Source organism: Gambusia affinis, linkage group LG06 (genome assembly GCF_019740435.1).
Source record: "Gambusia affinis linkage group LG06, SWU_Gaff_1.0, whole genome shotgun sequence".
In the NCBI taxonomy this organism is placed as follows: Eukaryota; Metazoa; Chordata; class Actinopteri; order Cyprinodontiformes; family Poeciliidae; genus Gambusia; species Gambusia affinis.
In genome coordinates this window covers 4,613,175-4,641,068 of record NC_057873.1, presented here as the reverse complement: position 1 = coordinate 4,641,068, position 27,894 = coordinate 4,613,175, and the positions used below count along the sequence as shown (strand labels likewise).

General features: G+C 38.7%; 1 protein-coding gene and 1 long non-coding RNA gene across 7 annotated transcripts; one reads left to right on the top strand and one right to left on the bottom strand.

The window, feature by feature from the left end:
- Positions 1–629: 629 nt before the first annotated feature.
- Positions 630–25,358, top strand: LOC122832128. Its single transcript, XR_006370799.1, has 3 exons — positions 630–770; positions 10,315–10,453; positions 24,608–25,358. It is a non-coding gene; the product is annotated as an uncharacterized LOC122832128 (long non-coding RNA).
- Positions 7,895–27,369, bottom strand: ppp1r13l (protein phosphatase 1, regulatory subunit 13 like). Of its 6 annotated transcripts, XM_044118571.1 has the most exons (15): positions 27,139–27,369; positions 21,122–21,289; positions 18,377–18,436; positions 18,140–18,261; positions 17,063–17,669; positions 15,960–16,052; positions 15,779–15,867; positions 14,718–15,090; positions 13,864–14,327; positions 11,938–12,066; positions 9,917–10,050; positions 9,670–9,836; positions 9,278–9,471; positions 9,145–9,163; positions 7,895–8,678 (listed from the first exon to the last, which is right to left on the bottom strand). In XM_044118571.1, the coding sequence occupies exons 3-15, from the start codon at positions 18,408–18,410 to the stop codon at positions 8,569–8,571; spliced, it is 2,535 nt and encodes an 844-aa protein (XP_043974506.1). In that variant the 5' UTR covers positions 18,411–18,436; positions 21,122–21,289; positions 27,139–27,369; the 3' UTR covers positions 7,895–8,568. The 6 variants fall into 6 exon arrangements, with proteins under 6 accessions (XP_043974506.1, XP_043974505.1, XP_043974509.1 ...); XM_044118570.1 differs by lacking the exon at positions 21,122–21,289; XM_044118574.1 differs by lacking the exon at positions 9,145–9,163 and having other exon boundaries at positions 27,139–27,368.
- Between the last annotated feature and the right edge of the window lie 525 nt (positions 27,370–27,894).

Sequence of the window (27,894 nt, the reverse complement as noted above, 5' to 3'; positions counted from 1 at the left end):
AATGTGAATGTTAATGTATGATCAAGAAAAATTGTATAGATGTGATACGTAATCATTCCTAATGAAAGATTAACTTCACTATATCCTTAGCTAAGGGTTTTAAAATTTGTTTCATTATGGTTTTAAAACAGCACAAAACTGGGTGTTTGTTGCTCAACAAAGAAGCTGGAGACACAAAGTGAATGAGAATAGAATATTTATTTATTATTTATAAGAATAGTGAAGATTGCTATGATGTGTATTAGGGCCATTGTAGATAGAGAGAAAAAAATCAGAAATGTTGAGATTAATCTCAGACATGTTCTGGAACGAATTAGGAAATATCTGAGCTCTAAAAGTCCAAAATGTAAAAGAAACAACTGAAATTGTGAGATTAAACTCGGAGAAAAAAACTTGGAAATTTCTAAGTTTCAAAAATTAAAAATATTTTAATTTTAGTCGGAAATTTATGACTTTCTAAACTTAGAATTGTTTTTCAAGAATTTGATAAAAAAATTCTTGAAGAAGTTTTCCTCTCCTTTCTTGTAATATGTAGATATATATGTTGTTGTTGTTTTAAAATGCACATTTAAAGGTTCTGCAAAAGTTTCCAGGGTGGAACCGATGTTTAATTAGTTGTTTGGGTTAGATCAATATTTTCAGTCACACGCCACACTCAGTAGAGGGCAGCATGTTTTCTTTTTGTCATTGTGATAAAGATGCACTAAAGGTTTTTCAACACTTGGAAGACTTACTGCAAGACCTGTTTGTAACCCCCCACAGGCCACGAGGTATGCCATTTTATTTTATGTTTGTGTGGACATAGACTGTTTATTTGTGAATAACTTGTCGAGTTTCTGTTAGTCACGTGACCATAAAAGTAAGGCAGAGCATATCGACATTGTTTGTAATTTGTTAACATAGCGCACCAAATCTAAAATGTATGCCTGATATATGAAAGAAAAAGGGACGCAGTGCTTTGCTGTTGTCGACACTGTGACGAATAGATAAGAAAGTCAGGAAGAGGTTTTAAGAAAAAAGATAAAGCGGGAGAGGGACGTAGGTCAGTTATGTTAGCTTGACTTTGACAACCGTAACATGTAGACGTGATGTGAAATTTTTTTGTGTGTTGGTTCAGTTACAAAATAATAATAATAAAAAAAAACACCGTCTCTAACATATCATCAGTAGAGCAGGTGCTAAAATGAGCCAATCAACCACCGCCGTGTTAGCCTAGGAAGCTAATCTACCACAGCTCGATCGCTTATTAATAAGTGCAACATAAACATCAATCAAGCCTTTAAACATAAAACTGTAGCAGACTGAATGTTCTGTTCTTTGTGTGGGAAAGGTTTGAGTGATTTTGGTGTTGAATCCTGACACATTTAGTGGTGCGGTTGTTCGTTGCTATGGCAACGAGTCTGTTTGCAGCGAAGCCAACAGAGAGCAAGAAAAAAGAAGAATGCGCGTGGTTTTGAGTTATTGTTTTGTTATTGTTATTTCTCCCTTTGCTGTGGGGCGCTGCACTGAATTAATAATATCTACATCTCCATGTTTCATTTAGCTAATGGGATTGTTTTACTGCGGCTGTAATGGATGGCATGTGAAAGAATTTTGCCCTCCAGCATTGTGCGCATGCGAAAAATTTCTGTATGTAAACAATAATATACAAAAAGTCTGTATGGACACCTTTGCCATCTGAGGATCTTTATCAGGCTTTTATGCTTGAACTTAAGACTTCAACACCCCAACCTCCAGGTACTGGAGATACTAAGGGATTATCATGAGCTTTGAAGCTCCATCTCTTCCTTTTTGAAAAATCCTTAATGTTTCACATCCACTGATGTGCATCATGAATAAAACAGTCAATAAGAGCTCCACCACAACACAGGAATGTCTGTATAACAAAATTTCCCCATTCACAACCCTACTCTGCTCTCCACAACCCATTGTTCTCTCTCTCCTTCACTTTCTCTGGTGGCCCGTAATTTATTTTCCGTCGTTGCAGCAAGGTTGGCGACATATTTGCTCTCCTTCCCGTCTTTTATTCATTGACCTCGCAGCGACCTGAAACAGCACCTTGTTATAAACCTTCGAAAGGGACGCAGGGAGAGCCACTAATCAGAGCAGACAGCCTGTAAATACTAAAGCAGGCATGGAGAACAGGGAACACACACTGATGAGGTTAAGACACACAGCAACACACTCATAGTGATATGTGTGTGTGTGGAGGACTGATGAAGAATTTCTGGGAGATTCTGATGACGGCAATGAAATAAGTGCTTAAGAGGCCGTTTAAGGGGATTAGACGGGGAGTGGGGACGAAATGAGAAAGAGACAAAGATGGAGACTGTGGGAGAAGGGACAAGAGATGGAGGATGGGACGAGGATCCTCGGGCTTATTGGCAATTAAAGTGATTAATATCCTTCTGCTGAGGAGCAGGGGGGAGATGGGGAAGAGGGTATGTATACACCGGAGGGTGGGGGGTGTAGGGGTAATAGAGTCAGATTAAGAGTAAGTGAAGGACTCAATGAGAAAGAAGGCTGAGATCCTCCAGAACACAGAGAGATGTGTAGAAGATAACAGAAAGAACTGATACTCATCCATTATCTGTCTATCACCATCCATCATCCATGTGTCAAACCATCCATCCATCCATTCATTGATCTATCCATTCTTTTAGCCATCCATCTACCATTTAACCATCCATCCATCTACCATTTAACCATCCATCCATCTATTTATCCATCTATTGATCATTTATCCATCCATCCAATCCAACCAACTGACCATCGATTCGTCTCCTCCTACATTTTTTATCTCTCTATTGGTGTTGAGGATGTTGTTGATCAGATATCCATCATTAAATTGTTGATGTGGAAATATAAGTAGTAGTATCATTTAGTGTATACATTTCTAAAAATATTTTGCTGATGCAAATCAAATCTTTAATATCCAGTATTGATTAATAGTTGTTGTTCCCTCTCTTAAAAACCCAACTTAATTCATTAAAAAATGATGATGCTGTATTATGGCTATTGCTGATAGAAAAAAAGGAGAAGTCAGTTTCTGCCTGGATTGGTATTGAAAGGTCTTGTCATGGTAGATCTGGATTTTGGTCTTGGTTGGTCCAGTCCTGGTCTTGGAAGGTCTAGTCCTGCATTGGGTCTTGATAGATCTGGATTTTGGTGTTGGTCGTTCTGGACTAGTCTGGAACCACTTTGTGTGGCTCAATTACAGTAAATGGCAATGAAATACACTACACCGTAATATGCTGTTGTAATAAGATTTCTTAAAGGGATTTGGCACAGAATCTGAATACACTATGAAACATAATTTGCGGGGGAAAAAAAATTCAAAAGATATTTTGGACTATAAATTGTTCCTAAGTGGATGTTTTTTTTTCCGGTGACTAGAACCGGTCTCTGCCTTTAAAAAGACAATTTTTTACACCATCAAATTTCACTTGACAAGCAGAAAATGGTGTGATAAATCCAAACTCTCTGCTTTTTAAAACATTCCTTTAGTAACCCGATGCTGCAGCGTTCACTGGGGACGTGTTAAAGTGACGTCATCCCAGACAGGAATCCGTCGAGGCAGAAAGGGCAAAGAGGAAAGCAGGCGTGGAGGAGAAGAAGGGATGAAACGAGGAAGGACGGGTTGAAAGTTGGTTGGTGCTGAAGTGGGAATTGTATTCTGGATGTTGTGAGAGAAAATGGCAGAGCTGTTACCAGCACGGCCCTGGCTTCGCCTGCTCTGATGCACTTGTCCTGAAGGCCTGAATGATTTATTAAAGTGAGGAGGGCAGCCATCCGAGCTCTGATTAACTAGGGAAGCGAGGGAGGACAAGCACTCCTCTATTATTCATCACACCGCAGGAGCAGGAGTGAAAGAGTGGCAGGAACAGAAAAGGGAAAAGACACAAACATAAGTGGAGTCAACATTTTTTGCAGGCCTCGTATCCCCACTGCCAGTTTTTTTCCCGGATCTTTGGATGTGTCCTTGGTGCAGAGTCGACTTGTTCCTGGGCGACAGTGCTTCTTCCTCGAAGAAATACGTCAAGTCCATGTTTGAACTGTTGGAAAGCAGAAGTGGCCAGCTGTTGTGGCTGCATCAAAGCCCACAGAAACACATCCTTGTTTGTTGTCTCTAAATAATGAAGCGTTGCTTTTGCTGAGATCACATCATGAGATGCTTTAGCGCTGCAGGTCTGACAGGACTGATCTAAACATGTATAACAGAGAGAGACATCTGTTCTATACTTAATGGACAGAAACATACAAGTTTGATAACCTGCAGGTCAAATGGTCGCCGTGTTTGAAGGGAGGTGTCGTAAACCTCAGTCATGTCAGCGGTAAAGTTTAGGAATATGAGGCTAAATACAAATTTTACTTCATTTCTCCTTTGCTATGTTTTATGTTTTGATTGCCAGTGACGAGAACTGATTTCAGATTATAATCCTGTATGACTTCTTGCCAATTTTAAACAGATTATTGTTGCATTTGAAAGACAAATCCATGCTAAGGTACTGGATTTGTGAATATGCTGCAGTTTCACATCTAGAAACTAAAATGTTTCCACATTCTTTCTTGTAAATTAGCTCAGGCTACTTTAGATTCGATAGAGAGCGTCTGTCAACATCTGTGTTTGTCCATCTTCCTATTAGCTCTGATCAGTCCCTGTTAAAGAAACTATACCAACAACCCTGTATTGCTACCACCAGGTTTAATGGTGTGTTCAGGGTGATGCATCATGTTAAGGACTGAAATTTAAGTTAAGTTTTGGTCTCATGAGACCAGATTACATCCTTCCACATGCTGGCTGTGTCCCCTAAATAACTTGCAAATGAAGCACTTCTTATGCTTTTCTGTCAGGAATAGTTTTTTTTATTGCCATTCCATGGAGATTTGTCCAGTGTCCAACAGGGATGGGGGGATTGAGACGGGTCCCAAGCAGTTTTTTCCTGGCCTTGGCGTGTTCGGCTCTCGGTTTAGGAATGTAAATCTATGCTTTATTTATTACTTTCACTCAGTTTATTTTTTTGTTTATCATAAAACTTGGTCTTGGAAAGTCACATCTTGTAAGATTGGGTTTTGGTTTTGGTCTTGGTACAGCTTGAATTGGTCTTGGAAGACCCAGACTTGGGATGAGTCTTGATAAGTCTTGGGTCGATCTTGGAAGGACCAGTCTTTGTTTGGGTCTTGGTATGTCCTGGGTTGGTTTTGGAAGGTCACATCTTGTAAGATTAGGTTTTGGTCTTGGTATGTTTCAGGTTGGTTTTGGAAGAATCAGTCTTGGTCTGGGTTTTGGTACATCTGGATTTAGGTCTTGAAAAGTCAGGTCTTGGTGTTGGTACCAAATTGATTCACTGGAGGATAATACATCTCACAGGTTCTTTTTTAGCTTTTTCCCCCTCCCTGTATCACAAAGACATGTTGTTAAGTCCTCATAGATGTTTTTTTGTCTGCAAAATATGTATAAGGACTTTATTCTCAGGAAAATCAAGATAACTTTTAACTTTAGAAATAATTAACATTTTACATGTCTTAGAAAACATGTTTGGTCAATCCTAAAAGCCATCTGGGAAATTATAACACAATTTTCAAGAGTCTTAGAATAGTTGGATGTTTGTCTGTGAATGCATAAATACCTCCAAGGTCAGATTTTGTGCTATTCCTACTGTGATAAAAATAACAGTGTTTTGCTTGTTCTCTTCTTTAAGTAGCTTTTGTTTCTATTTTCTGATTCCCCCTACTTGCTCCTCCCAAAGAGGCTGATTTCACAATAATTTCTCCAGATTGTGTATAAATTATAAATGCTTTTGTCTCTGTGTATTTTAAATCTAACACACACTGACGCTGATCTTCAACAGGGATTAGGATGAAGAAGACGCAACGCTGGTGTCTTTATAAAACGGCGCACTACAGAGAAAGATCAAAGGTTTCACTCAAACCTGATGAGTCTGTTTTGATTAAAACAGACTCATTGCCCATTGAGCACGCTGTAGCATAACAGTCCTACTAAGTGATTCATTAGTCGCGTCTCAGCAGTAGCCTGGGTGGTCAAAAGAAACCAGGAAAGAGGAGTGAACAGAGCTTCAAAGAAGACGAAGAAGAAACCGGATAATTAAAAATAATGGTTGACAGCGATGGGCTATGATGCCCCAGAGAGATGATAAATGGAAGTCTGTTATGATTTTCTTTCTTATGATGTCAGTTTCTACTAAATCTATATAGAATGATACAGTGCCATCTGCTGGATTGTTGGTCAGTTTCAGTTCTGGAGGACCCTGCCAGAGCTTTTGGCTCCTCTGATATCAACACTTTGTAGTTCAATGGACTGAGATAGGTACATTTTTGTATCTGGTGACCTGTTTATGGAGTGGTGTTTGTCAATCACATCGCATTGGCCTAAGATCTTTGGAACATGAAGGTCAAGTTAACGAATAAAGCTTCTCACACTATTCATACTTTTTGCTTTGGGAGAGACCAAACTATGTTTATTTAGCATTTTATATAGCCTGTGCTTTGCAGAGGTTAAAAACAAACATTAAACCATTAAAACTACAAGAGTACAGATTATTCTTCAGAAAGAAATGATCATTTCTCTTTTCCATTTTCCATTTCTTCGCACAGAATTGGGAAAACCATGTGACACTTCTCTCTGCAATGGTCTTTTAAACATGTGGGATGAATAAATAACATTACATTCATTGATTAAGTTTATTAATAGTGTGTACTTTTTATGGTTTTATAATTATAGATTTGCAACAAAATAATTAAGAGATCCCTACATTCTCGTTGCTTAAATTTGTACATTTATACGTAATACCATACTGTAAGTATTGTGTATTTTCTGTATGCTGTTGAAACTGCAGATGTACTGGCAAAAAAAGAACAACCAAGGCAAAGTTATATTTGGTTTTGATTATGCAAAAGGAGACATCCCAGCTAGTGAGTCACTTTCTTAAAACATTAAAACAGATTCAAAACGACAACAAATTGATGAATCTTAACCAGGTCACCCGGGCAAGACGCACACACATTTAGACATTTACATATATGTATATGTCTGTATAGGTAAGTTCACTTTTTGTACATTTTCATAAATCCATTTGGGTTCTAACTGGTTCTAGAAACAGTAAAAAAAAAAAAAAGCTTAGAAATAAGACATCTAGTTGTTTTCTGGCAAGAAGTAAATGTCTTCTGGTGTCTGGAAAGAACAGTTTGGCACTTCCTCGTTACCTAGCAACCCCTGCCGATTCCAGGCCCAGTCCGTCACCTAGCAACGCAAGTGAGTTCCAGGACGTTTTGTGAGTTTGCTTTGCGCTGTAATTTAATGGCTGCTGTAAAAACATGTTGTTGACTTACCATTCTGCTTCTGGCCCTGACTCGGTTTGCGTGTCTGTTTTCAGCCATTTTCGTCGAGCGAGTCTAAACGTTGAGTTGGGGGTGGGGGGCACGGACAGAAAGTTTATTTGGACTCAAAGTGACAAGAGGTTCTAAAGCAGCTCAATCTGAAATCTCATAATAGGCAGACAATGTAGTGGAAATGTTTTTTATGACCCATAGATCTATCTTTACCTGTTCAAGGATAATATCTCCTCTTTAATTATTACTCTTAACTGACAATAGATCTAAAAATGTTAGAATAGAAATACTGTTGAGTTTGATTTGAGGGTTTCAGCAGAGCTAAAGTAAAAATATTTTTAACTTGCCCCATACAAATTTCCTCTGAGTTGGTTACCCTACTCCTCCAATTTGTGACTTTATAGTTTTAATTTTTTTTATATTTAAAGTCATATTATAGATAGATGTTATTCATGGTTTCATAACTTAGATTTTTCTTTTATCATCATTTTAGAAAAATAATTTCTCAGTCAACTCAAAATAATGACACATGCACAATAGAAGATTGATTAATTTTTTTTAAGCTTTTACACATCTTTATTAGTGGTGCCAGTAAGTGTCACTGTAACAGATGATTTAATTGAGAAAACTGACAACAGATCTTTTATATTTACTGTCTAAATATTTAGTTATGTTATTCCACTCTGAGTAAAATTTCACAGGCACACCAGCGTGCAGAAAGAAAAAATAAACATTACACCCAACACACACATGCATTTCCTCATGCATCAGAAAATCTTTCACTTTACTCAGAGTAAACTCAGACCCTTCCCAACATGATTCGTATTTAAAGGCATCATGAAAACAACCAGAAGAACATTGTGCAATGACTTAAGCAAATACTCATCAGTTCTAATAATACTATGTAAAGTCACATCTCATTCATTCAGTGTTATCATGAATGTGGTCATAAAAATTTACAAAGTAGCTCTAATCTAATATTTGACCAATGCCAAAACTGCTAAAAATGACATATACAGCTGGGTAATGTGAAAACTTCAAACTTCAACATCAGACTCCCTCCTTTGACTTGGTGATGCATCTTGGGTGTTAACTGGAACCACGTCTAAACCAACTTATCGTGGGTTTCTTGACACCTACGCTGACCAAACCGATGAGTGGACTGAACACCAACAGCCTCAGTTTGATCTGTAACCAGGACGTGAGTCAGAAGTCTGACTAAAGCAGATCTTCTGTGAATCTGCTGCACCACGCCACAATGTACAATAGCCAAGGTTTGTCCAGAATATTCCTTAACAGAGAGATTTTGGACGAACCTTTGGGAAAAGCTGCAAGAAAAAAGGGAAAGCCTTTGTTTTACTTCTGCATTAAAATCAAAACAATGATTACAGTTCAAGATTTCACCAAATCAATCAGGTACTTCATATATTATCAGGGTCAATTTTGTAACATTTTTATAAGATTTTGATTTATTGTTTTCATCAATTCCAATTAATGATGTCTAAAACACTCCTAAAACTTTTTTCTTCGCAGGCTTATGTTTGTTCAACAAAGGTGTGCGTTTTACTAATACAAATCATACTTTGTTTTACACAATTGTTGTCCTAAAAAAGTATTTTACAAATGGGAATGTTTTTCCAAGAGCAGTATTTTTGTTTGTGGGGTTAAGATTGTGGCGGCGTACACAACCACACCTTTACCCTCCCCCCCCAAAAAAAACACAGTTATTTTTGTCACTTTGATTATTATCAGAGTAGTATCACGAAATATTGTGATAAAATCCATATCACTCACCCCTTACCACTTCATAAAGCTGTGAAATGGAAAATTTCCACAAGTTGTCTTGTTCAATAGTTCATGTGTGGGGAAAAAACTACATAATAAAGAAGGATGGAAAAAACATTTTTTTAAATGATTTTCAACTTACCCCAAAAAAGTTGTTTGGGACAAAGCCCTCCCTGCCACAGAGCGACGCCCACCACCAGTCGGAGCCGTCCGTTTTCTTCAGGATGGTGACCATGTCTCCCTCCTTGAAGCTCAGCTCATCAGGTGCCTGAGCCTGGTAGCTCCACAGAGCGTACAGCACTCCGTTGTTGTCCACCCCCATGGACTCCTCCTTAGCTAGCATGACAAAGAAAAAAGGAGACGTAAAAATAAAACCATCAAGAAAATAAAAAGTTGTGGCAAGGAAGTTTCATTGCTGTGTCATATCTCCATTAGACTGGAAATATGACCTTAAACGTGTTTAATGCTGACATTTCAGAATTTAGACACGGCCTTTGAGCTGTTGTAAAGGGCGTGTAGGAGTATTTGTCTCACCTCTTAGATAGCTCTCGCACTCCTCGAATCCAACAAGGTAAGGATCACACTTCTGGGAGGCGGTGGCTCCATCTCTGTGAGTGAAGGCCATGACGGCAGCTCCGTTCCTCACCAAATACTCGCACATTTCACGGTCATTACAAGAGGCAGCGCAGTGTAGCGGAGTCCTGCGAGTCAAAGACATACCAGCAATGTTCAAACGTGCAGATATCATGAGAAACAAAGAGGGGAGGAGGAAAGTGTGTACCAGCCATGGCTGTCTGGGGCGCTGACATTCGCTCCAATGCGGACCAGGAAGTCAGTCACTTCGCGATGTCCGCCGCAGATGGCATTGTGCAAACCGGTGATGCCCTCATCATTCGACTGGCTGGGGTCACTCATCTGTAGAAGAGATTCAACATAACGTTCCATTCACATGCTGAACCCACGACTTTTTGCATTTTGAAGATGTTGCTGTTCAGTCAATTAGTTTATAGTGGAAATAAGTTACATCAGTAAGCTTGTAATTAAGTTCATGGTTAGCTATCGTACTTGACTATGCTTGACTAAATTCATGCTAAGAATGGGTATGAGTTTTGGGGTTTGAAATTTGATCAGAGTGTAACATTTGTATTTCAAACGATCTTTGTCATATTGTATTTTCAGAAACATGACTGAGTGAGCACTCTTGGCAGCAAACTATCTTTGACGTATATCTCTCCGGTAACCATGTCAACAAGAATTTAGGCAGTTGGGAGAAAGTAAACGGCACGTGCACACTGGTACCTTGGAAAAAGTCATTTTTGTAAGTATTTATGTATTTTGAAGATACTTAGGAATGTGTTGCTGTTTTCAGTAACAAAGACGTTTTGAGTGTAGTATTACAAAGAGTTCATTAGCAAGCAATCTATTTTTCTATTATATTTCCGTTTGAAAGTTTTGAGTGCATTAGCATTAACATGAGCATATTAGCTACCAATCTATTTTTTCTTTTTGTTGTATTTCAACAAATATCTATAAACGACCTTCATTAAGAAAAGTAAGCCTTGTGTGAAGTCCTTTTATTAATGTTTGCTTGCTGTCTTGCTAGTCACTAGCGCTTCAACTTAGATTATTTTAGTAATTATTGATTATTCTATCAATTATGTTGACGATTAATCGGATAAAAATGTCAAATTCGTCAGATTTTTCATTTAGCCACTTAAATCTTTTTAATACAATTTTTAAAACTACATGAAAAGATGCAAATAAATAAATCATTTTTACCAAAGTATGCATCTGTAGCTAAAAAATACTTGGCCCTGGCTGTATGTCAATACATTGTACATCTATTTTTATTAACTGATGAATAATTAAACAGCAAAAAGATTAGATTTGTTTATATCGTTAATATTTTTACAGAACTCTAACCAGGTGAAGCTATGCCACTTGAGGAGTTCTGGGGGTAACATATTTACAAAGAAAGACTTTCTTATCTGAAATATAAAAGTTTTTTGTACAGTTTTGTCCAAGCTACTGCTTTGAGTTTGTTCTTTCATCAAATGGCCCCCTTTTTGAGTCTCTCTAATTGATTGCTAAATTAGTTGACAATTAATCCAATTATTTGTTTCAACCCCAATAGTCGTTTTATGAGAACACCACAATTCAAATGCTGTACGTTTCTTCGAGTCCCAAATCCAGAGCCAAATTCTGCTTTACCTCATTTAGCACCAAACCCTGTCGCCTGAGTCTCAATCAAAAACAATTAACTGTTAGTGTCAGATGCAATGCTGCCAAGCGATGCCACTACAATGATAAAGCACTTCGTTTTATTGTTTACATGAGAAGCAGGTTTTTTTCAGGTGCGCCTAATGATCTGCTGACCTTTCTGAGTTGATTTGATTGTGGGGGAACGAAAAAAACCAACAGCAATAATTTGGATTAAAATGCAAATAATTTTGAATGTAGGGCAACACTGCAGAGACCAGTCAGGGCTCGTCTCTGTGGAGATTGCGTGCTCCATTTGTGCATGTGTGGTCTGGTTGTTTTCAATCAGTGCTTCCTCCTACAATCTAAAAAAAAATGCTTGTTAGGATAATTATGATTCCAGACTGCAGTTATATGTAAGTACAGTCTTCATATAACTACCGATTATCTTTCTGCTTGACTTAGCATCAGTGCAATGTAAGGCTAATCTGTTGACTATTTTTTGGATTAACTGATTCATAATTGGACAGCAGAAGGTCCTTACAGAACTTGAACCAGGGGAAGTTAAAACTGTGCCTGTTGAAGAGTTTTGGGTAGAAATACCTCCTTCACGGCTCGCATCACTGTGTCCATTTCTCCCATCAACGCTCCATCCAGCAGCAGAACCAGTGGGCTAAGTTTAGCTCGCCTTCCAGATTTCTTGCGACCCTGCTTCCTCAGGATGGAGTTGTACTGAAAAGACAAACAAATTTACATTGAAACTACCATGAAAAAGTATTTACCTCTACATACTTCTTGCCTTTTTTATTCTTCATATTAAGACATTTTAAATAATAAGTAAAATCCAAACAATTTTGAAATTATAATTAAAAGAACTATCCTAAGATATAATCTAAAAAGAACCTGTTTGGTAACATGAAGAAAGCCAAAAAACCATCATGGTTTGACCTACATAAAATAAAATAAAGAACAGATGAGGAACAAAATAATTCGCATCAGTCTGGACAAAAGATTACAAAGTGATTATATTAATGAAGAAACACTGCTACAATAGCTAACTTAGCTTGTTGTGAGCACCGTTACCTAAAACTTTAGTTACGCTAATCATAAACTTTAGTTCCACAAATGCTAAAAAGTTATAAACAACATGGTATTTAGCAGAAGCTAATGCTAAAGCATTAAATTCAACTGTGTTAATAGCCTCCATGCCATAATGTGCTAAAACACAGAATACCAGTACACTTCTGGACCTTTCCCTCATTGTTCCAGCTTTATAGTTGTTGACTATTGCCAACTATGTTGCTAGCTTTGGCTAATTGACGTCAGATGGCAAGCGACATCAGTAGCTTTTAAACAGTTTAATACAGCCTGTAGTTCTACGGCAATGCATTCTGGGTACAGAATAAATGCCATTTCCTGCACTGCATCACAGGTGGAGAACATGAGGAGACTCAAAACAACTCGTATATTTTCGCTTTTGTTTAATTATCCCTCATTGTTTGCTCAAATATTGTATCCTCTCCACCTCATTTGTTCGTTTGTTGTACATGCCATTTGCTTTTTGGCTTTGGGGGGGAAAAAAAGAGAATGTGAGGAAACGGAAATGTTGTGTAAACAGTCTTCACCTACTACAAAATAAGAACATGAATATGAACATGAACAAATTATGAACACATTAAAAAACTCTTAATCAAAACTTTAATCCAAATCTCAAACTGTATTCAACTGGAAATTTACTAAACTAGCACATTTAAATTTTTTTACATACATTCTATTTAGGGGAAGCTAAATGCACTAAATATTTTCAAAGTTAGCAAAAAAGCTAAAGCGCTACATGAAAAATTAGCTCTACTTTGTGCAATGTGTGTCCACCACTGGCTAGAAGTTTCTAGCTTACCCAAATGACTTATTAGATATTGACAACTCATTCAGGAGGTCACAAAAGAACTAAACAATTTCTAAAAAACTTCCATTGTATGGAATGACAGGAAAAAAGCTGACATTTTTAGAAGATCTGCTTTCCATAGCGTTCAAATGTAGTTTGTTGGTCCAGGTGTGAAGGACTCTTGAGTTCGTTTTGAATCATGTCAATGATCCGAAGCGCATTAGTAAGTCCATCTCTACTCAACAAAGCCCACAAACAAAATGGTTTGGTTTTGAAGTGGCCTAATCAAAGACTTAAATCCGTATGAGATGATGCAGTGTCACGTTAAACAGTTCAGGCTTGAAGACTGTCCAAGATTGCTGAATTAAAACAACTGCTCGAAGAGAGGGCTAGGATTTCCTTCATAGGTAGGTAAAAGATTGATTGCCAGTTCTTTCAAAATCCTAAACAGCAGTTGTTGCAACAGGGAAAGCATAAACAGTTATTAGGTTTGGAGGACAATTATTTTTTCACGAGGCTAGGTTTGTGTGGATAGCTTTTTTCCCAAAACTGTTGTGTATTCACTTCTGTTATCATTGTTTGATATAGAAATGTGATTAATGAGCTGGAATGAAACTGTGCCAAAAACAACACCAAGTACTTACTTTTTCATCCTGTGGAATGACTGGAGGCGTCCGGGTTGTGGGTGGAGGATCGGGAGGCATGGCGGGTTCCTCACCGTCGGAGGAGCTGTCGCTACCTTTCTCCCCCTTGTTGCGGGGCTCTTTTCTATTAAATAGCTTGTGGATGATGTTTTTATACTGGTTTGGCTGGTAATGCGAGGTTTTCTTCGCGGACCGAGAAACATCCACAGAGCCGCGTCTCTTCAGCGCCCGGGGAATTTCAGCCCTGATGCTGAGCAGCTCCTCCCGATCCGGGATCTCGGGGTTCTGGACCTCCGGGGCCACCACTGGTTGCAACCTGGTGGGGCTGAGGGGTCGGGGAGCTGGGGTCACAACCTGTTCGACCTCTCCACCAGCCTTTGGCACGGCAGGAGTCTCCAAAGCTGGCGGATGGTGGTGAATATCCAGGCGCTGTATCTCTGCATCTATATCCTCTGCATGTAGCGCTGGAAACACAGAAAGCACATTTATAGCACAAAGACAAGGCAAATGCAAAATTCATACAGTCTGGGAGGTCCCGGGTTCAAAACCTGGACGAGTCACAAATTTGATATGGCCTGGCATTAGAACCATAACAAATAAAGGGAATCAATGCATGGAATAACTTAAAATTAGATTTATTTAACAAAAATCATGGCTGGTTGGATAAGAGATGATAAAGAGAGTGATAAAAAGAGAGAGATCGAGTGAGTCAGTGGTGCATCTTAAGTTCTTGTGGAGACACTGGCCAGCTGCCTCCACTTCCAATCAGCACCAATAAGGCGCTCTAAAACAGAGATATTAGGGAAACCCGCAGGACAGGCCTTGGGCTGAAACAACATATAGAGGTGTTTTACCGTCACTATAAACAGCAGGTTGTCTCAGCTCAGGTGGATAATGCTGTGAGGGATAGGCAGGGGACTGAAAGAACTTCCTCGGAGCCGCTTCAGGCATGTGGTAATGTGCAAAGTCTCCTTGTCCTTCCATTGGCTGATTTTGGAGGGCCGACATTTGTCCATAGTAGGGATTTTGAAGGCGCAGGATGACAGAGATTGGTATGCGCCTACTTTGGCGGGGCAAGGAAGATAAGGGAGGCATGTTGACACGGGAGACGATTGGCTGAGGGCCATAAGGGGAGTGTCCTGAGGACGAGGCATCTGGTGGAACAGCTATACGAGCGCCGCGGGGCAAAGAACCGAACGAACCCTGGTGGGGAACAGAGCGAGGATCCTGAAAAGAAAATAAACAAAGAAAAATACTTGTTACAATGAAATGTTTGAAAACTGCTACAGGAGCAAAAATAAGATGGAGCTTGGAATATTGTTAAATTACCCCTAAGGATGTTTTTCACCCCTTATAATCTGTTAGATTCGGTTCGACTGGTGACCAAAATTGCAAATTTTGTTACATTTTCAGCTGCTGCAGTTCTCTTTCACACAGCACTGTATCATAAAATTGCGCAAATTGGAATTACAAAAATAAATTTGCTTAATGGAAACACGCCAATTTCCAAACCTCTGAAGAAGACACAGAGTGCAGCTTCCTTCTTCATGAAATGGAAACCAAATTGGGAGTAGCGTCAGATTTTAGTGGTTGTAAGATTTCTCTTCTGTCTTTAGCAAAAGACTGCTAGTCATTTTTCCTGCTTTAGTGCTAGCCTCGCATGTTTGTTTTGGTTGGTTTACCATGCAATGCCGTGTGCTATAGTCCGTACATTGTTGCTTCAGTATTGTCCTGTCAGACTGTCAGTACCCGTAACCACACACACACAAAAAACACTCGTAAAGCGCATGTGAGGTTAGTGTGACCCTGCCCAAAGTAAAAATCTCCTCTCTCAAGACAGCAGGAGAGTTAAAACGGTTAAAGTCCTAGAAAACAAGTGTTCAAGTTTCAGAACATTTCAGTTATGACCTCTCACCTTTTTAGGGTTTAAGGCTGGAGCCGGGTTATCCAGGTTGGATTCCCGCCAGTTGCTGTTCGAAGCAGGTGATCGACGCCATTCTGTCGCTGCAGCACAAAAACGTCATGTTAAACAGGATGGTGAAAAATCTGAGTAAAACATTAAAAATCCAACAAAAGAGGAAAATAAATCCTCCTACTATCATAGGTGTGGTGAGGTTTCCTCTCGTAGGACACGTCCAGATCTGTTTCGTTCCACTTGCCTGGACTTTTTTGTTTTTTCACAGACTCTTCTGTGGAAACAGAAATGAAAGTCAGTGACTCGATACAATCTGCTGGGTTTCCTACATAGAAACCTTTTCTCTTTTTTTTTTACCCCTCCAGGGGGTCTTTTGTGGGCTCTAGTGTCCTTTATATGAAAGAAGGCTGACAGGAAAGGGGGGAAGACATGCGGTAAATGTCGCCGGGTCCGGGAGTCGAACCCGCAACGGCCGCATTGAACCTCAAGGCCTCCAAACGTGGGTGGCGCTATCCCCTACGCCACCACGGCACGCCCCTTAGAAACTTTTTAATCTACTTTAAGAAATTCATTGAGCACACTGCTGTCAAGATCCATTTATAGTTCCCACAAGTCTGAACTAGAAGTGATCCGCACCGTCTTAGTTGGCAAGCACAGCGCAAAACATTGATGAACCATGGCTTTCGAGAACAACTAAAAAGACTGGCAGAGTAAGTACATGTGGTAACATAAATATAAGTTACACGTCCATTCTAGCTTGCAGGTAAAATCTACTTTAGTTAAGCTAATTTTGTTAGTTTGGCAGTAAGTATTACAGTAAATGTCACTGATTTAAATCTTAGTGTTACACAGAGATGTACGGAGTGATAGTTGTAGTGTACTTATATTGTTTGTAAATTAGATGGGAAAGAGGTGAGCGCTAGTTCTAAACTTGTGGCTTGTTTAATGTTGTCATAGCAACTGCCTACCAAGATGGCTGTCAATTACAAAGTTCCCGGAAGTGTGACATCAAATAAGAGTTACGAATAGGAACACATTTTTTGAAGTGTCTTTCTGAAAAACTTACGATATAAAGGTATCATATCAGTTGATATTGATAATTGTCAATATTAATAATTATTGATTAGTTTTTTTGTTTTAATTATCTGAAATACAACCAAACTGGTGGCACATTTAATTTATTTAATTTCCCTTTGGGATCAATATGTAAATAAACTGAATTTAATTGAATTGAAATTCAAAGATATAAACTGAAACATTGAAAAAGAGAATAAGCCTCCTCACCAGTTTGACTGACTGTGGTAAAATTTCGAGGAAGGGTGCTGGATGTCTGAGAGTTTAAAGACATTGGAGAGAACGATCTCGGGAACCCTGCGGAGGGGCCTCTATCTGGCTGATGGGACGTGTGGCCCTTCTGGTTGCTGTCGAACGAAGTATGCAGGTTTTGGGACATCTGATGTGGAACCGGGCGGGATGACATGTCCAAAGAGCCGGCTGACCTGCTCGAGAGTTGGCTTCTTTCCCTGTTAATAATCAGGCTTTGGGGACTCCTTTCAAAATAAGACGGGGAGTCGGGCCTGGACGAGCGGGGCGGCTGTTTGGGGCTCTGCGGCGTAAACGTGTAGCTGTCTGATCCGGTCCGCCGGTGCGTGTTTTGCACCACTCGGTGCGTCTTAGGAGAGGCGTGGGGGCTGTTGGAGTGGATGGGGGGTGACGGAGCATTCCTGTTGCTGGAGACGACCGAGTCACTGCTGTAATACGTGGAGCTTTGAGAGAGCGGTTTGGAGCTGGAGCTGGAGCTGCCATTGGTGCTGCTCGACAAATACGTGGAGCTGGGAAGGCTAGACGGTCCAGACGAAAGATGTCTGTCTCTGGAGACGGAAGAATTGGTCTAAAGAAAAGGAAATGGTAGATTTGATTAGGCCTGTTTCTCTGGACGATAAACTGTCCCAGATGTTATTGTGCTAGATGTTAATATTGCTGTTTTGAGATCATTTATATTGATAATGGCATGATAATTAAAGTTTGTCCTCAAAGACCAATTAGGCCTGTCGCAATAAGCAATAAATACGTTTATTTTCACGCTGTGAAATATCTATTGATCGCTACTTGATTTAAAATGTGTTTTTTTATTTTGTATTTTTTCAAACTGGGTTGCAAGGTTGGGGAACGTTTGTAAGGTAATTTTCTTTTGCTTACTGCAAACCAGTTCAGCAGGAAATATGAAGAGTAGCCAGAGGCAAACAATCATCTCTCTGATGGAAAAGCCTCGAAGGAAAGACGTTCTCGGTACAACGTGTACAAGCAGAACTGCAGAAACGTTCTGTTTTCCTGGGTTTTGCTGACGGCGCGCGAGCGTACCGTAAAGTCAGATGAAGTGTTTTGGTCGTTGGAGGAGGCCTCCTGCAGCATGGAGCTAAATTCCTTGGATAACTCATCTGCGACTGCAAGCGATGCATTCAGGTCGCCGTCCATGGTCTGGACTGAATGTGAACCAGATGAATAAACAGGCAATTAGTGCAGGATGTCGCCGCTGTGTTTACAAACACTGAGTTTAAGGGTGAAGAAGGTGAATTTAAAGGGTTTGTGGGAACTTACACAGAAAGTTCCCATAACTAGCCTGTGAGCTCATGGCTGTGAGGCAGCAGGGCGCTCTTTCTGCAAAACAAAACATCAGAATTTAGCCACATAACAAGGAATAATAAAGTTATTTCCTGCAAAAACGACAATTTTCACCTCTGATCTGTGAGTTTCCTTCTGTTACTTTTACGTTGGTGGCACTGAATATTCTAATTACAGGGTTCAACCCTTCCTTTTCTTCTCAGCCTTACACTCCCAAATCTGTCACCTCCTGCAGCTTCACTAAAATAACTGAATGCCTCGTAGTTTGAAAAGTGAACAAGACGCAACAACACGGAGGCAGCTGGTTTCACTGGTATGTTTGTCGTCCTGACTCATAGTTTAGTCAGCGGCGCAGGTGTCCTGACTGAATCTCATGCATGCTTGAGGTCCGTGTCATTAATGGTTTCAGAAAGGTGCATTGTGCCGCTCATCCTACGCATGACAAATAAATGGCTGCAGACGACGCAATGTGAAGCATGCATGTGAGTTTGTCTAGACTGGGAAGAAGAAAACTTGTTGATGCTTATCTACTTAGATGATCCGTGTGAAAAAGAAAAGTGTTCATGTCGAATGACGGAAGCACCTGAAGAGGATCAATCTAGAGTCAACGCACAGCTTCAGTTATTACAGCTGAAAACTAGAGATCAGGCTGAACGCTGACATGAACATTCACGGCCACATAAAGACGGTTACAAAGTCGGCCTTCTATCATCTGGAGAACATTTCCAGGATTAGAGGACTATTATATCTGCAAGATCTATAGAAACTCGTCAACGTGTTCATCTTTAGTCACATTGATTACTGCAACAGGTTTGCCTTAAAAAATAAAATAAAATAAATCGGTCAGAACCAGAATGCTGCTGCTGGAGTTCTGACTAAAACCAGGAAGTTAGAGGACATCGCCCAGTTCTAAAGTCCCTACACTGGCTCCCTGTAGCTCAGAGAATAGACTTTAAAATACTGTTGCTAGTTTATAAATCACTGAACGGCTTAAAGATCTTCTAGTGTTGCCATAGCAACCTTCCAGGCCTCTCAGGTCTTCTGGTTCTGGTTCTGGTTCTGCTCTGCATCCCCAGAACCAAACATGGAGAAGCAGCATTCAGCTTCTATCAGATTCCTGTGATATTCTGATACACGATAACAGCCAATTATACAGCAGTAACTAGGAATCTGGACGTGAAGATGGAAAAAATCCTAAGTGTTTTTTAATCTACTTCCTTAGTATGTTTGAATTAAGACTAAACTAATTCATAAGTAAGTTTTCTGCAGGATAAAGAGCTAGATTTAAGTGAATATCACTTAGAAAATGGAAAAATGTTTTGTTATATGTCTAACTTGTCCTGTTTTATTAATATTAAGGAATTATTCACGTAAAACAAGCTCATATTTCTAGCTGAAAAGTTACTTGTGAACTAGTTTTGTCTTATTTAAAGTGTACTAATATAATTGCAGTAGAAACCATACTAAAATACCTGGTAAGATTTTGTGTTTTTTTTGTTTTTTTTTCAGTGTAAGCATCAGATTGGTAAAGAATATTTAAGGATCCATTGTATTGTTTTTAGTGCCAGAGTGGATCATGGGAGTATTTCAGGAGCTGCATATCTAGTGGGATTGTCATGCACATATACACAGCTTCAGATAAAAAGAAAAAATGTCTTGTTGATGTAAAAGAACAGGCAATGGTACCACAAATAACCCAAATAGGATATAATCAGAACTCTCCCTCTTTCTGCTGCAAACAGAAAACTGGGGCTACAGTTTGGTGCATAAGAAATCAGACAGCGGTTGGTTGGGAAAACAAGTGGTAAATTTAAACGGTTAAAGAACAAAAATATGACATTTGTAATGGAAACGCAGCTAATGGTGGGTCTGGTTCCCTTACAGTGTGATTAGCAAATTTGCTCTATAAGAAGGGGGAGAAAATGGCACAATTTTCTCCCCCGTTAAATTAAATCGTATATCCATTTTAATTTAGATCCTTCAGTGGCTGCCAGTGACACCATTTACCCCCACATGGATGGAGTACACAAACATCGTAAGAGTAGCACTACTTAAACATATTTTTACTCAACAAAAGTAAAAAGTATCCATCGAAGAAATTACTCAAGAGTAAAAAAAGTGTTTGGTAATAAATCTACTAAAGTACACAGTAACTGATCAAAACCTAAATAATTTAATATTTTAGAATTACACCATCAGACGTCCCAAATATCAAGTTAAGTATTTTTAAGGACCAAAATGACAATAATTCATATAAGTAACAAAAATAACAAAATCAGGCAAAAGAAAATGTTTCCAAATCAGTTTCTTTCACTAAAAAAATTCATAAATTTTAACAGAAACTGCCACTGTGTGTCTGTGTCTGAAAATAGTTTTTCATTCAGTGGGTAGAAAATCCAGAAATTTTACTCAAGTAAGAGTAGAAATACTTCATAATAAAATTACTCAAAGTCCAGCATAGTAAAAATACTCCCACAAGTACAATAAAAAAAAAATGTAATTCCAATGTAAATGTGACTAATCACTGCCCAACTCTGCCCTGATCTTTAGTTTAAACTAAAAGTACCAAAGTAAACACCACCAACTTGTCTGTTAGTAACAAAGGGATGTGTCCAGCAGTTATTCTGTAAAAACCTGCTGTAGTTGAATGGGATTAAAAAAAAGAATCAATGAGAAAGCAGACAAAACAAACTTTAAAGAGGAGCTGAGAGAATGTCCCACCCTGCTGAATGTTTCCGCGCTGCGTTGGTGTGTGGGAAGGACGCAGGGCTCCGTCAGGCCTGTTTGCAGACTCGCATTCCCGGTCGCCCCTCCCTGTGAGGCACTTTCCTAAAACACAGCCTCCAACTGTTATCTCTCTCAGGAGCAGCTCATGCAGAAAGACTCTCACTGAGGAACAAAGGTCAACCTTCAGTCCTCCCTCCAATCATTCACCCAAACCTTCGCCGACCTGCCAAACTCCGTCTCTGTGTTTGTATTGCTGGCCAGAGTCGGCCACCAACTGCTTACATTCACTTTAGTATGTTTTTTGTTTTGTTTTGTTTTTTTAATTTACTTTTAGGAGTACTTTTATTTTTACTTGAGTAAAATCTCTGGATTTTCTATTTACTGAATGAAAACCAAAATTGTTTGAACCAAAAATCCACCAGACAGACGCACACCTGCAGTTTCTGTTAAAGTTTCTGAAGTTTTTTTTACTGAAAGAAACTGATTTGGAAACATTTTATTTTGCCTGATTTTGTTATTTATATGAATTATTGTCATTTTGGTCCTTAAAATAACATTTTTTTTTTTTTTTTTCCCACCAGGGGGTCCTTTTTTTTGTGGGCTCTGGTGTCCCTTTTATCAAGGTAGGAGAGGGGGGAAGACATGCGGCAAATGTCGTCGGGTCCGGGAATCGAACCCGTGACAGCCGCATCGAGGACTGGCGGCCTCCAAGCGTGGGGCGCGCTGCTCTCTACGCCACCGGAGCACACCCCAAAATAACATAATTTTCACTTAACTTTATATTTTAATCTGGCTAATAGTGTAATTTTTGAATGTTAAATGACTGATAATTTAATCAGTTACTCAGTACCTGACTCGGCTTTTTACCAAATACTTTATTACTCTTACTTGAGTAAAAATATGTTAAAGTAGTGCTACTCTTAACTACAATTTTTGGCAACTCTGCCCACTTCTTCTACTGATAAACAACAAGGTTGCACTAAAACGCAAAAGTTTTTATTTATTTCTGTTAAACTTTTTTTGTTTCTAAGTCCAACTCCAAAGAAAGAGTCTAAAATAAACTTTTCTTTAACCCCTCTCTGTGTTGTTGTTAATATTTTGGGGTTACAGTGGCCTGGCATCCTTCCTCTTAGCAACTTTTGTGTCTGATTTTTCACTTCTGTCCTTACAGCAACACGTGTTATGATGTCTGAATAAACCCAGATAAAAACAGCATCCTACTTCTTAATATTCAGTAAAGTAAAGCATGCTCAAAAAGTGGGTTAGCTTAAAGAAGTTCTACTTTAGTTTCCTCCAAAATCTTTTGTGGAAAACCGCATGAATCAGCCTCTGTCCTGTTTCTTCCCAGCAATTAAATTGCAATATCCCTCAACTCGTAAACGAGCAGGGAAGCCACCATGCAGAACCACGAGATGAAAAGACAAACTAGCTCAGACTGGGAAAACCTTGGAACCTTTGTTTGAAAATGAATGCAAACTCTGCAGAGCAAATAAGAAGCTAAAAGCTAAAGTTTCCAGTGTGTGTCTGCACGTAGTTCCTCTTTATTCCCATTCTGCAAACGTTCATGAATTCACTTTCTGCCGAACTCTTATTTCCCTCCCAGGCGTTCTTCAGCGTCCCGTTTCCCTATAGTCTGTTCCTCCTTTGTTTCCTTCCTCCTGACCTTTTCTGGCTTTGTCACTGCCGGTTTAAGAAGGGAGGATTAAAGGGAAATCTGACCCAGGCATTGTGATAAACTCATTTTGTTTGTTCAATTGTTCTGTGTCTGTAAACCTAAACCTGCATTGGATCACCAGATCAACCCAAACATCACTAGAGGCTTAAGGTTTTAACTCAGGGCTGCCCAGACTTTTTGTTTCACTGGCCAAAAGTGTCGACTCAAAACAAGTCATGGACCAAAAAAACAAAAACAAACCTAAAATCAAGCAAATAAAGCAGCACGATTTTGTTATGTTTAATTTATTGTAGATCTAAAACTTAAAAGGGATTTTATGACAGTATTAGGGCCATTGTAAATAAAAATAGTAATAAAATAAGAAGTAAATTTCCACCAAAAACTTTATAATTTAGTAATTAGTTTCAATTTTTTCTCTGCAATGATCTTAAAACCCCTCTGTAGATTTGCTGTTTTGAAATAAAAACGTCTAACTTTCAGTTTCTCTTGGGCTCAATTGATTAACTTTAATTTTGCTAACAATAACAGAATCTGGGTCACTTTCTTTCAAAACACTATATTTAGTTTAGTTTAACAAAAAATTAAAGCTGATTTGGGTGCAGCTGATTTTCAGGAAAAGTGAATAAACAAGGTTTGACCTTTTCTTAAACCTTGATCATAAAGACAATTTGTAAAAAAAAAAAAAAATTATGTTAGTGATCATTTTAAAACTCTCCGTCTGCATCTATTTGCCAAATTTGTATAATTTTTTAAATTGCAGTTGGGGGCCACACAAAATCACTCCAAGGCCCCAGGCCACACTTTGGACACCCCTGCTTTAGGTAGTGGAAGCACAAAGATTGGTGTTAAAATAAGACCTCCAAGCAGCTTTCTCAGGTTGATCTGTATAAAATAGTTCAGCACCAGAACATGTCCTGTTGACACAGCCTGAGGGTTGCCTTCAATTAGACCTGCTGTCAGAACATTTTAATAGTTTGTCACATTAAAACCACAAACCGCTCTTTTGGGGCGAGTCTACATCATTTGTCTTTGTAAAACAGCTTTCATTTGTCCGTTTTTTTGTTTGTTGTTTTTTTTTTTTCTTCTCCGTCGTCCTTTATACTGCAAACCGCGATCGGACTTCTACGAACGGTTAACGGTTAGCAACCCAAAAGCACCCCGCATGCGCAGAAGAAGAAGAACGTTGACGTCACCCAACAGAGCTCTGTTTACGGAAGTAATATTGGACGCCGCTGTCATGGATCGATTTAAAGTTACTCAGCAATGGGAGCCGAAAGACGAAGGAAGCTAATAAAACAAAAAGCACAGCTAACATCTACAGACTTTTGGGGAGCTTTCAGTGTAACTTTAGCGGAGGAGTCTGTTTGGATGCGATTAGCCGGAACCAGAAGTGACGTGATGCGCTAAACGTTATAATAAATAATTTACTCTAATTTATATATGTAAATTTATACAAAATTTATACACAAAAAAAGCTCTGAAATGTTTACAATGATCTCAGAATTTTATTTAATTTTTTTAAACAAGGGCAAAATGAGCTGGGAAAAAATTGTTAGAAAAAGCATGGAATTTTCCCAATTTCAACTTCTGAAATGTCCATGTTTTCTCTAGAAAATTTCTGAGATTTTTGACATAAATTTACTCCTTTTTTCAGTAAAAAACAAAAAGGAAGTCTACAATTGCTCTAATATGCCGTCGTAGAACTGTGCCATTCAGACTGTTGTGAAACAAATTGGGTAACATTTGCCTGTTTTTTTACTGTTTCTTTGCCTTTACTTCCATCCATTTTGCCATCATCTTTACAGCTCCTGCTGGAGAAAAGCAAACCAAGTCCTGCCACCACCTGATTTTCCAGTGGGGAGTTCAGAGTAATTTCCTCACATGTAACCACAAACATTTAATTTCCATCTTCTAACCAGACTGCTTTCCAATTTGTTCCCTGCATGGCTTGTGGCAAACTTTAAACATTACTTCTGATAAGTTTGTTTTTTCCACTCTTCTACAAAGATCCAGATTTGTGGATTGGACATAAAAAGAAGAGGCTGACTGGTGGACGGGTTCTTCCAGCTGAGCTCTGTCGCTCCTCATAAGTTTCTGAGTCCAACTTGAAATTTTCCATAAACGTAGGTGGACTTTATTTCTCAACTGGGTGACTTCACTTCTAAAGCAAAGGTGGGCATTTATCGTATCGCTTATCATTTATCGTGAACATTTCTTATCATAGTAAGAATTTTGTTTTATTGTTTTGATACGTTTCAATTAATAATGTTTTTTTTTAACTGACGTTATTAGAAATTTTATTTTTACTATTTGCTGTTTGTTCCACAATAGGGTCAATAAATGTCAGCAAAACTGAAAATTAAATATAGTTCACTGAAAAAAAGAGAGAATGGAGGTCCAAATTTTAAAAAAGTGTTACTTTTTTACATTTAGTTGAATTAAGTTTGTCAACATGACAACTTAATATACAGGTCTGGAGAAAACAGAGTCCACTGCACTGAACCCCATTGAAAACCTCCTGGTTGTTCCACCAAATAGATTTCTGAACTCTTCCTGAGTTAAAACATTACTATTGTTGTTTCAAATGAATATGAACTTGTTTTCTTTGCATTACCTGAGGTCTGAAAGCTCTGCATCGCTTTTGATACTTTGACCATTTCTCATTTTCTGCAAATAAATACCAATTTTTTTAATTTCAAACATGTCAGTGTTTATAGGATAAAAGAACAATGTTAATTTTACTCAAACATGCCTATAAAGAGTAAAAAAGATGCTATAGTTTGTCATTATTTTTATCGTTATCACAATATTATCACAGAATATGGTGATAAAATTCTTAGTCCATATCGCCTACCCTTATTCTGAAGGCATGCTGTGTAAATTTGAGTTGGGATGTCAAGATGTCAAATAAAAACCAAATGAAATACACTGCAGTTTGTAGTTTCTTTTATGTAATAATTTGAAATGTGGATTTCAAAAGGCTAATTGTGTAACCACTATTTGGATGTGTTGCGTTATTGTTGCATAAGGTTTCAGGAATCTGCTTCACGGTGACCAGACGATGATGCATTCAAGGCCATTTCTCAGATCAACATGTGATGCCAAGATAAATATTTCTTTTATGCAGAGCATCTCTGTTAAAATTAGCTCACGACAGAGAAAATGGCAACAAATCAGCAAATGTTTTTAGGATTAATCCTTATTTTATACCAACAGAATCTCACAAACAAACTCCACCCAGAAATTCCTTTTATACCACTTATACCTCGACCTGCTTAGTCATAGGAACTGTCACACATCCACATATTTATAACAGGAAATCTGACTTTAAAATATTTCAAACAATACATGTGGACTGGTCCTCTCAGGCTGTGGATAAAAACCTATCTCTGCACTCACAAGAAAACATAAACTACAGAGATAAATTAATCCTGCAGCCTCCTTGTTGCCTTGTGACTCTCTTTTGACCCGTCGCCCTGAACTGTACGCTGCTTTCCCACTTCACCTCTCAGCATATGACCCAGGAATCTCTCACAACATCATGAGCAATCTGCAGTGTGTCATGCACAAGCTGTGCCCCTGCAATTCCAAGAAAATCCCAATATCTGTGGGTGTGTGTGTGTGTATGTGTGTGTGTATGTGTGTGTGTATGTGTGTGTGTGCAGGTTTCAACACGCATGCAGTTAATGACAGGCTGTGATTACAGGTGTTGTGGTGTGATTTGTTTAGCAGCAGGTTGCAGCAAGCCTCCACAATGCAGCCCAGCTGGTTCTTGACAGCAGAGTGATTTCACATGAAGAAGAAGTTGGAAAAGTTCCCATTTAAATCCTGCTCAGACAGGAATGTTTGGGGAGTTTTGTGCAAATTACATGAATACCCTAAAAAAGAAAGAAAGCTTGCAAACAGGACGACTTTAATGAGTGGTGAAGGGAAATCAGCAAACTAAAACCACAACTAGGATAATTCATTAATTTGGGTAATAAAATAGAGAAGCAATAATAAAAACTGAATATTTACCCCCAAATCTAGCAAGTAGTTTAGCTAAAAGATGTTCTCTGAGTTTCTCTCTGTTTTAAGGGGGAGATGAAAAGTTTCTGTGGTTCAAGTCTGAAATATTTCTGGCTTTGTTGGGGGGGAAACGATTTTCATGAAGGAACAAGCTCCTCCTTATGAGCGACAAAACCACAAAGAAGTAAAAGATTATAAACTCAACTTAGCTGGAAAGTAGCTGCATAAACCGAGCCGATCGCATAAAGACAGACAAGTTTTTACCACAGTTTTCACGCAGATGCGGGAGATTGTCCTGCGCTCCGCAGGGAAGTGAAGGCGCTCCTACCTCAAGATCTTTAAAACAAATCTTTTCCTCTCCTTTGTTCCAGTCAGAAAGGAAACCTGAGCTCCGTCCGCTGCCTCCTGTCTTGCTGAAATCTGGTCGCTCAGCCTCTGATCGCTTCTTGCTGCTGCGGCTCCAGACATGGAGTCATAGCTGCGCAGTTACTTTGGCGCAAAGTCCAACCCCCTTGGCGGGACTGGCTGCTTCTTCTGCGCCTCTACTGTAACCGGAGCCAGGTGTTCCTGCAGCAGCTGGCGCAGGTGAGGCTGACCGGGGATTTTTTTCTACGAAAAAGGCGGAGCGCGCAAACAAAAAGCTATAATTATTATGTTTACCACTTTGAAACTGTTTATTAGGGACATAGATAAAAAATTTTAAAAAACTCAGAAATTTTTAAATTAAACTCTGAAATTTTCTAGCAAAAAAAAATAAAGAAGTAAAAGATTATAAACTTTTTTCTAAAAGATTATAGACTTTTAGGAAAGTCTAAGCTTTTCTAAGACTTTTCGGGCTTAGAAATTTTCTTGTTTTTATTTACTAGAAAAAAAATACATTTTGAGATTCATTTTTGAAATTTTCTGGAAAAAAAAATTAAATGTATGAGTTTGAAAAGTCGAAAAATTTCTAGAATATTTTGGACCTTTTTATAGATTAATCTCAGATATTTTCTAGAAAAAACTTGAAAATCTGAGTTCAAAAAGTCAAAACAATTCTAGAAAATATGTACAAATTTGGACTTTAATCTCTTCTAAAAACAAA

Bases quoted from the DNA above. Each gene is read 5' to 3' on its own strand.
- ppp1r13l (XM_044118571.1), bottom strand. From the start codon at position 18,410: ATGAGCTCACAGGCTAGTTATGGGAACTTTCTGT. The intron at 15,868-15,959 runs GTAGGAGGATTT...TTTGTGCTGCAG, and splicing joins ACCTCACCACACCTATGATA to CGACAGAATGGCGTCGATCA. The intron at 15,091-15,778 runs GTGAGAGGTCAT...TTTTCTTTTCAG, and splicing joins CAGCCTTAAACCCTAAAAAG to GATCCTCGCTCTGTTCCCCA.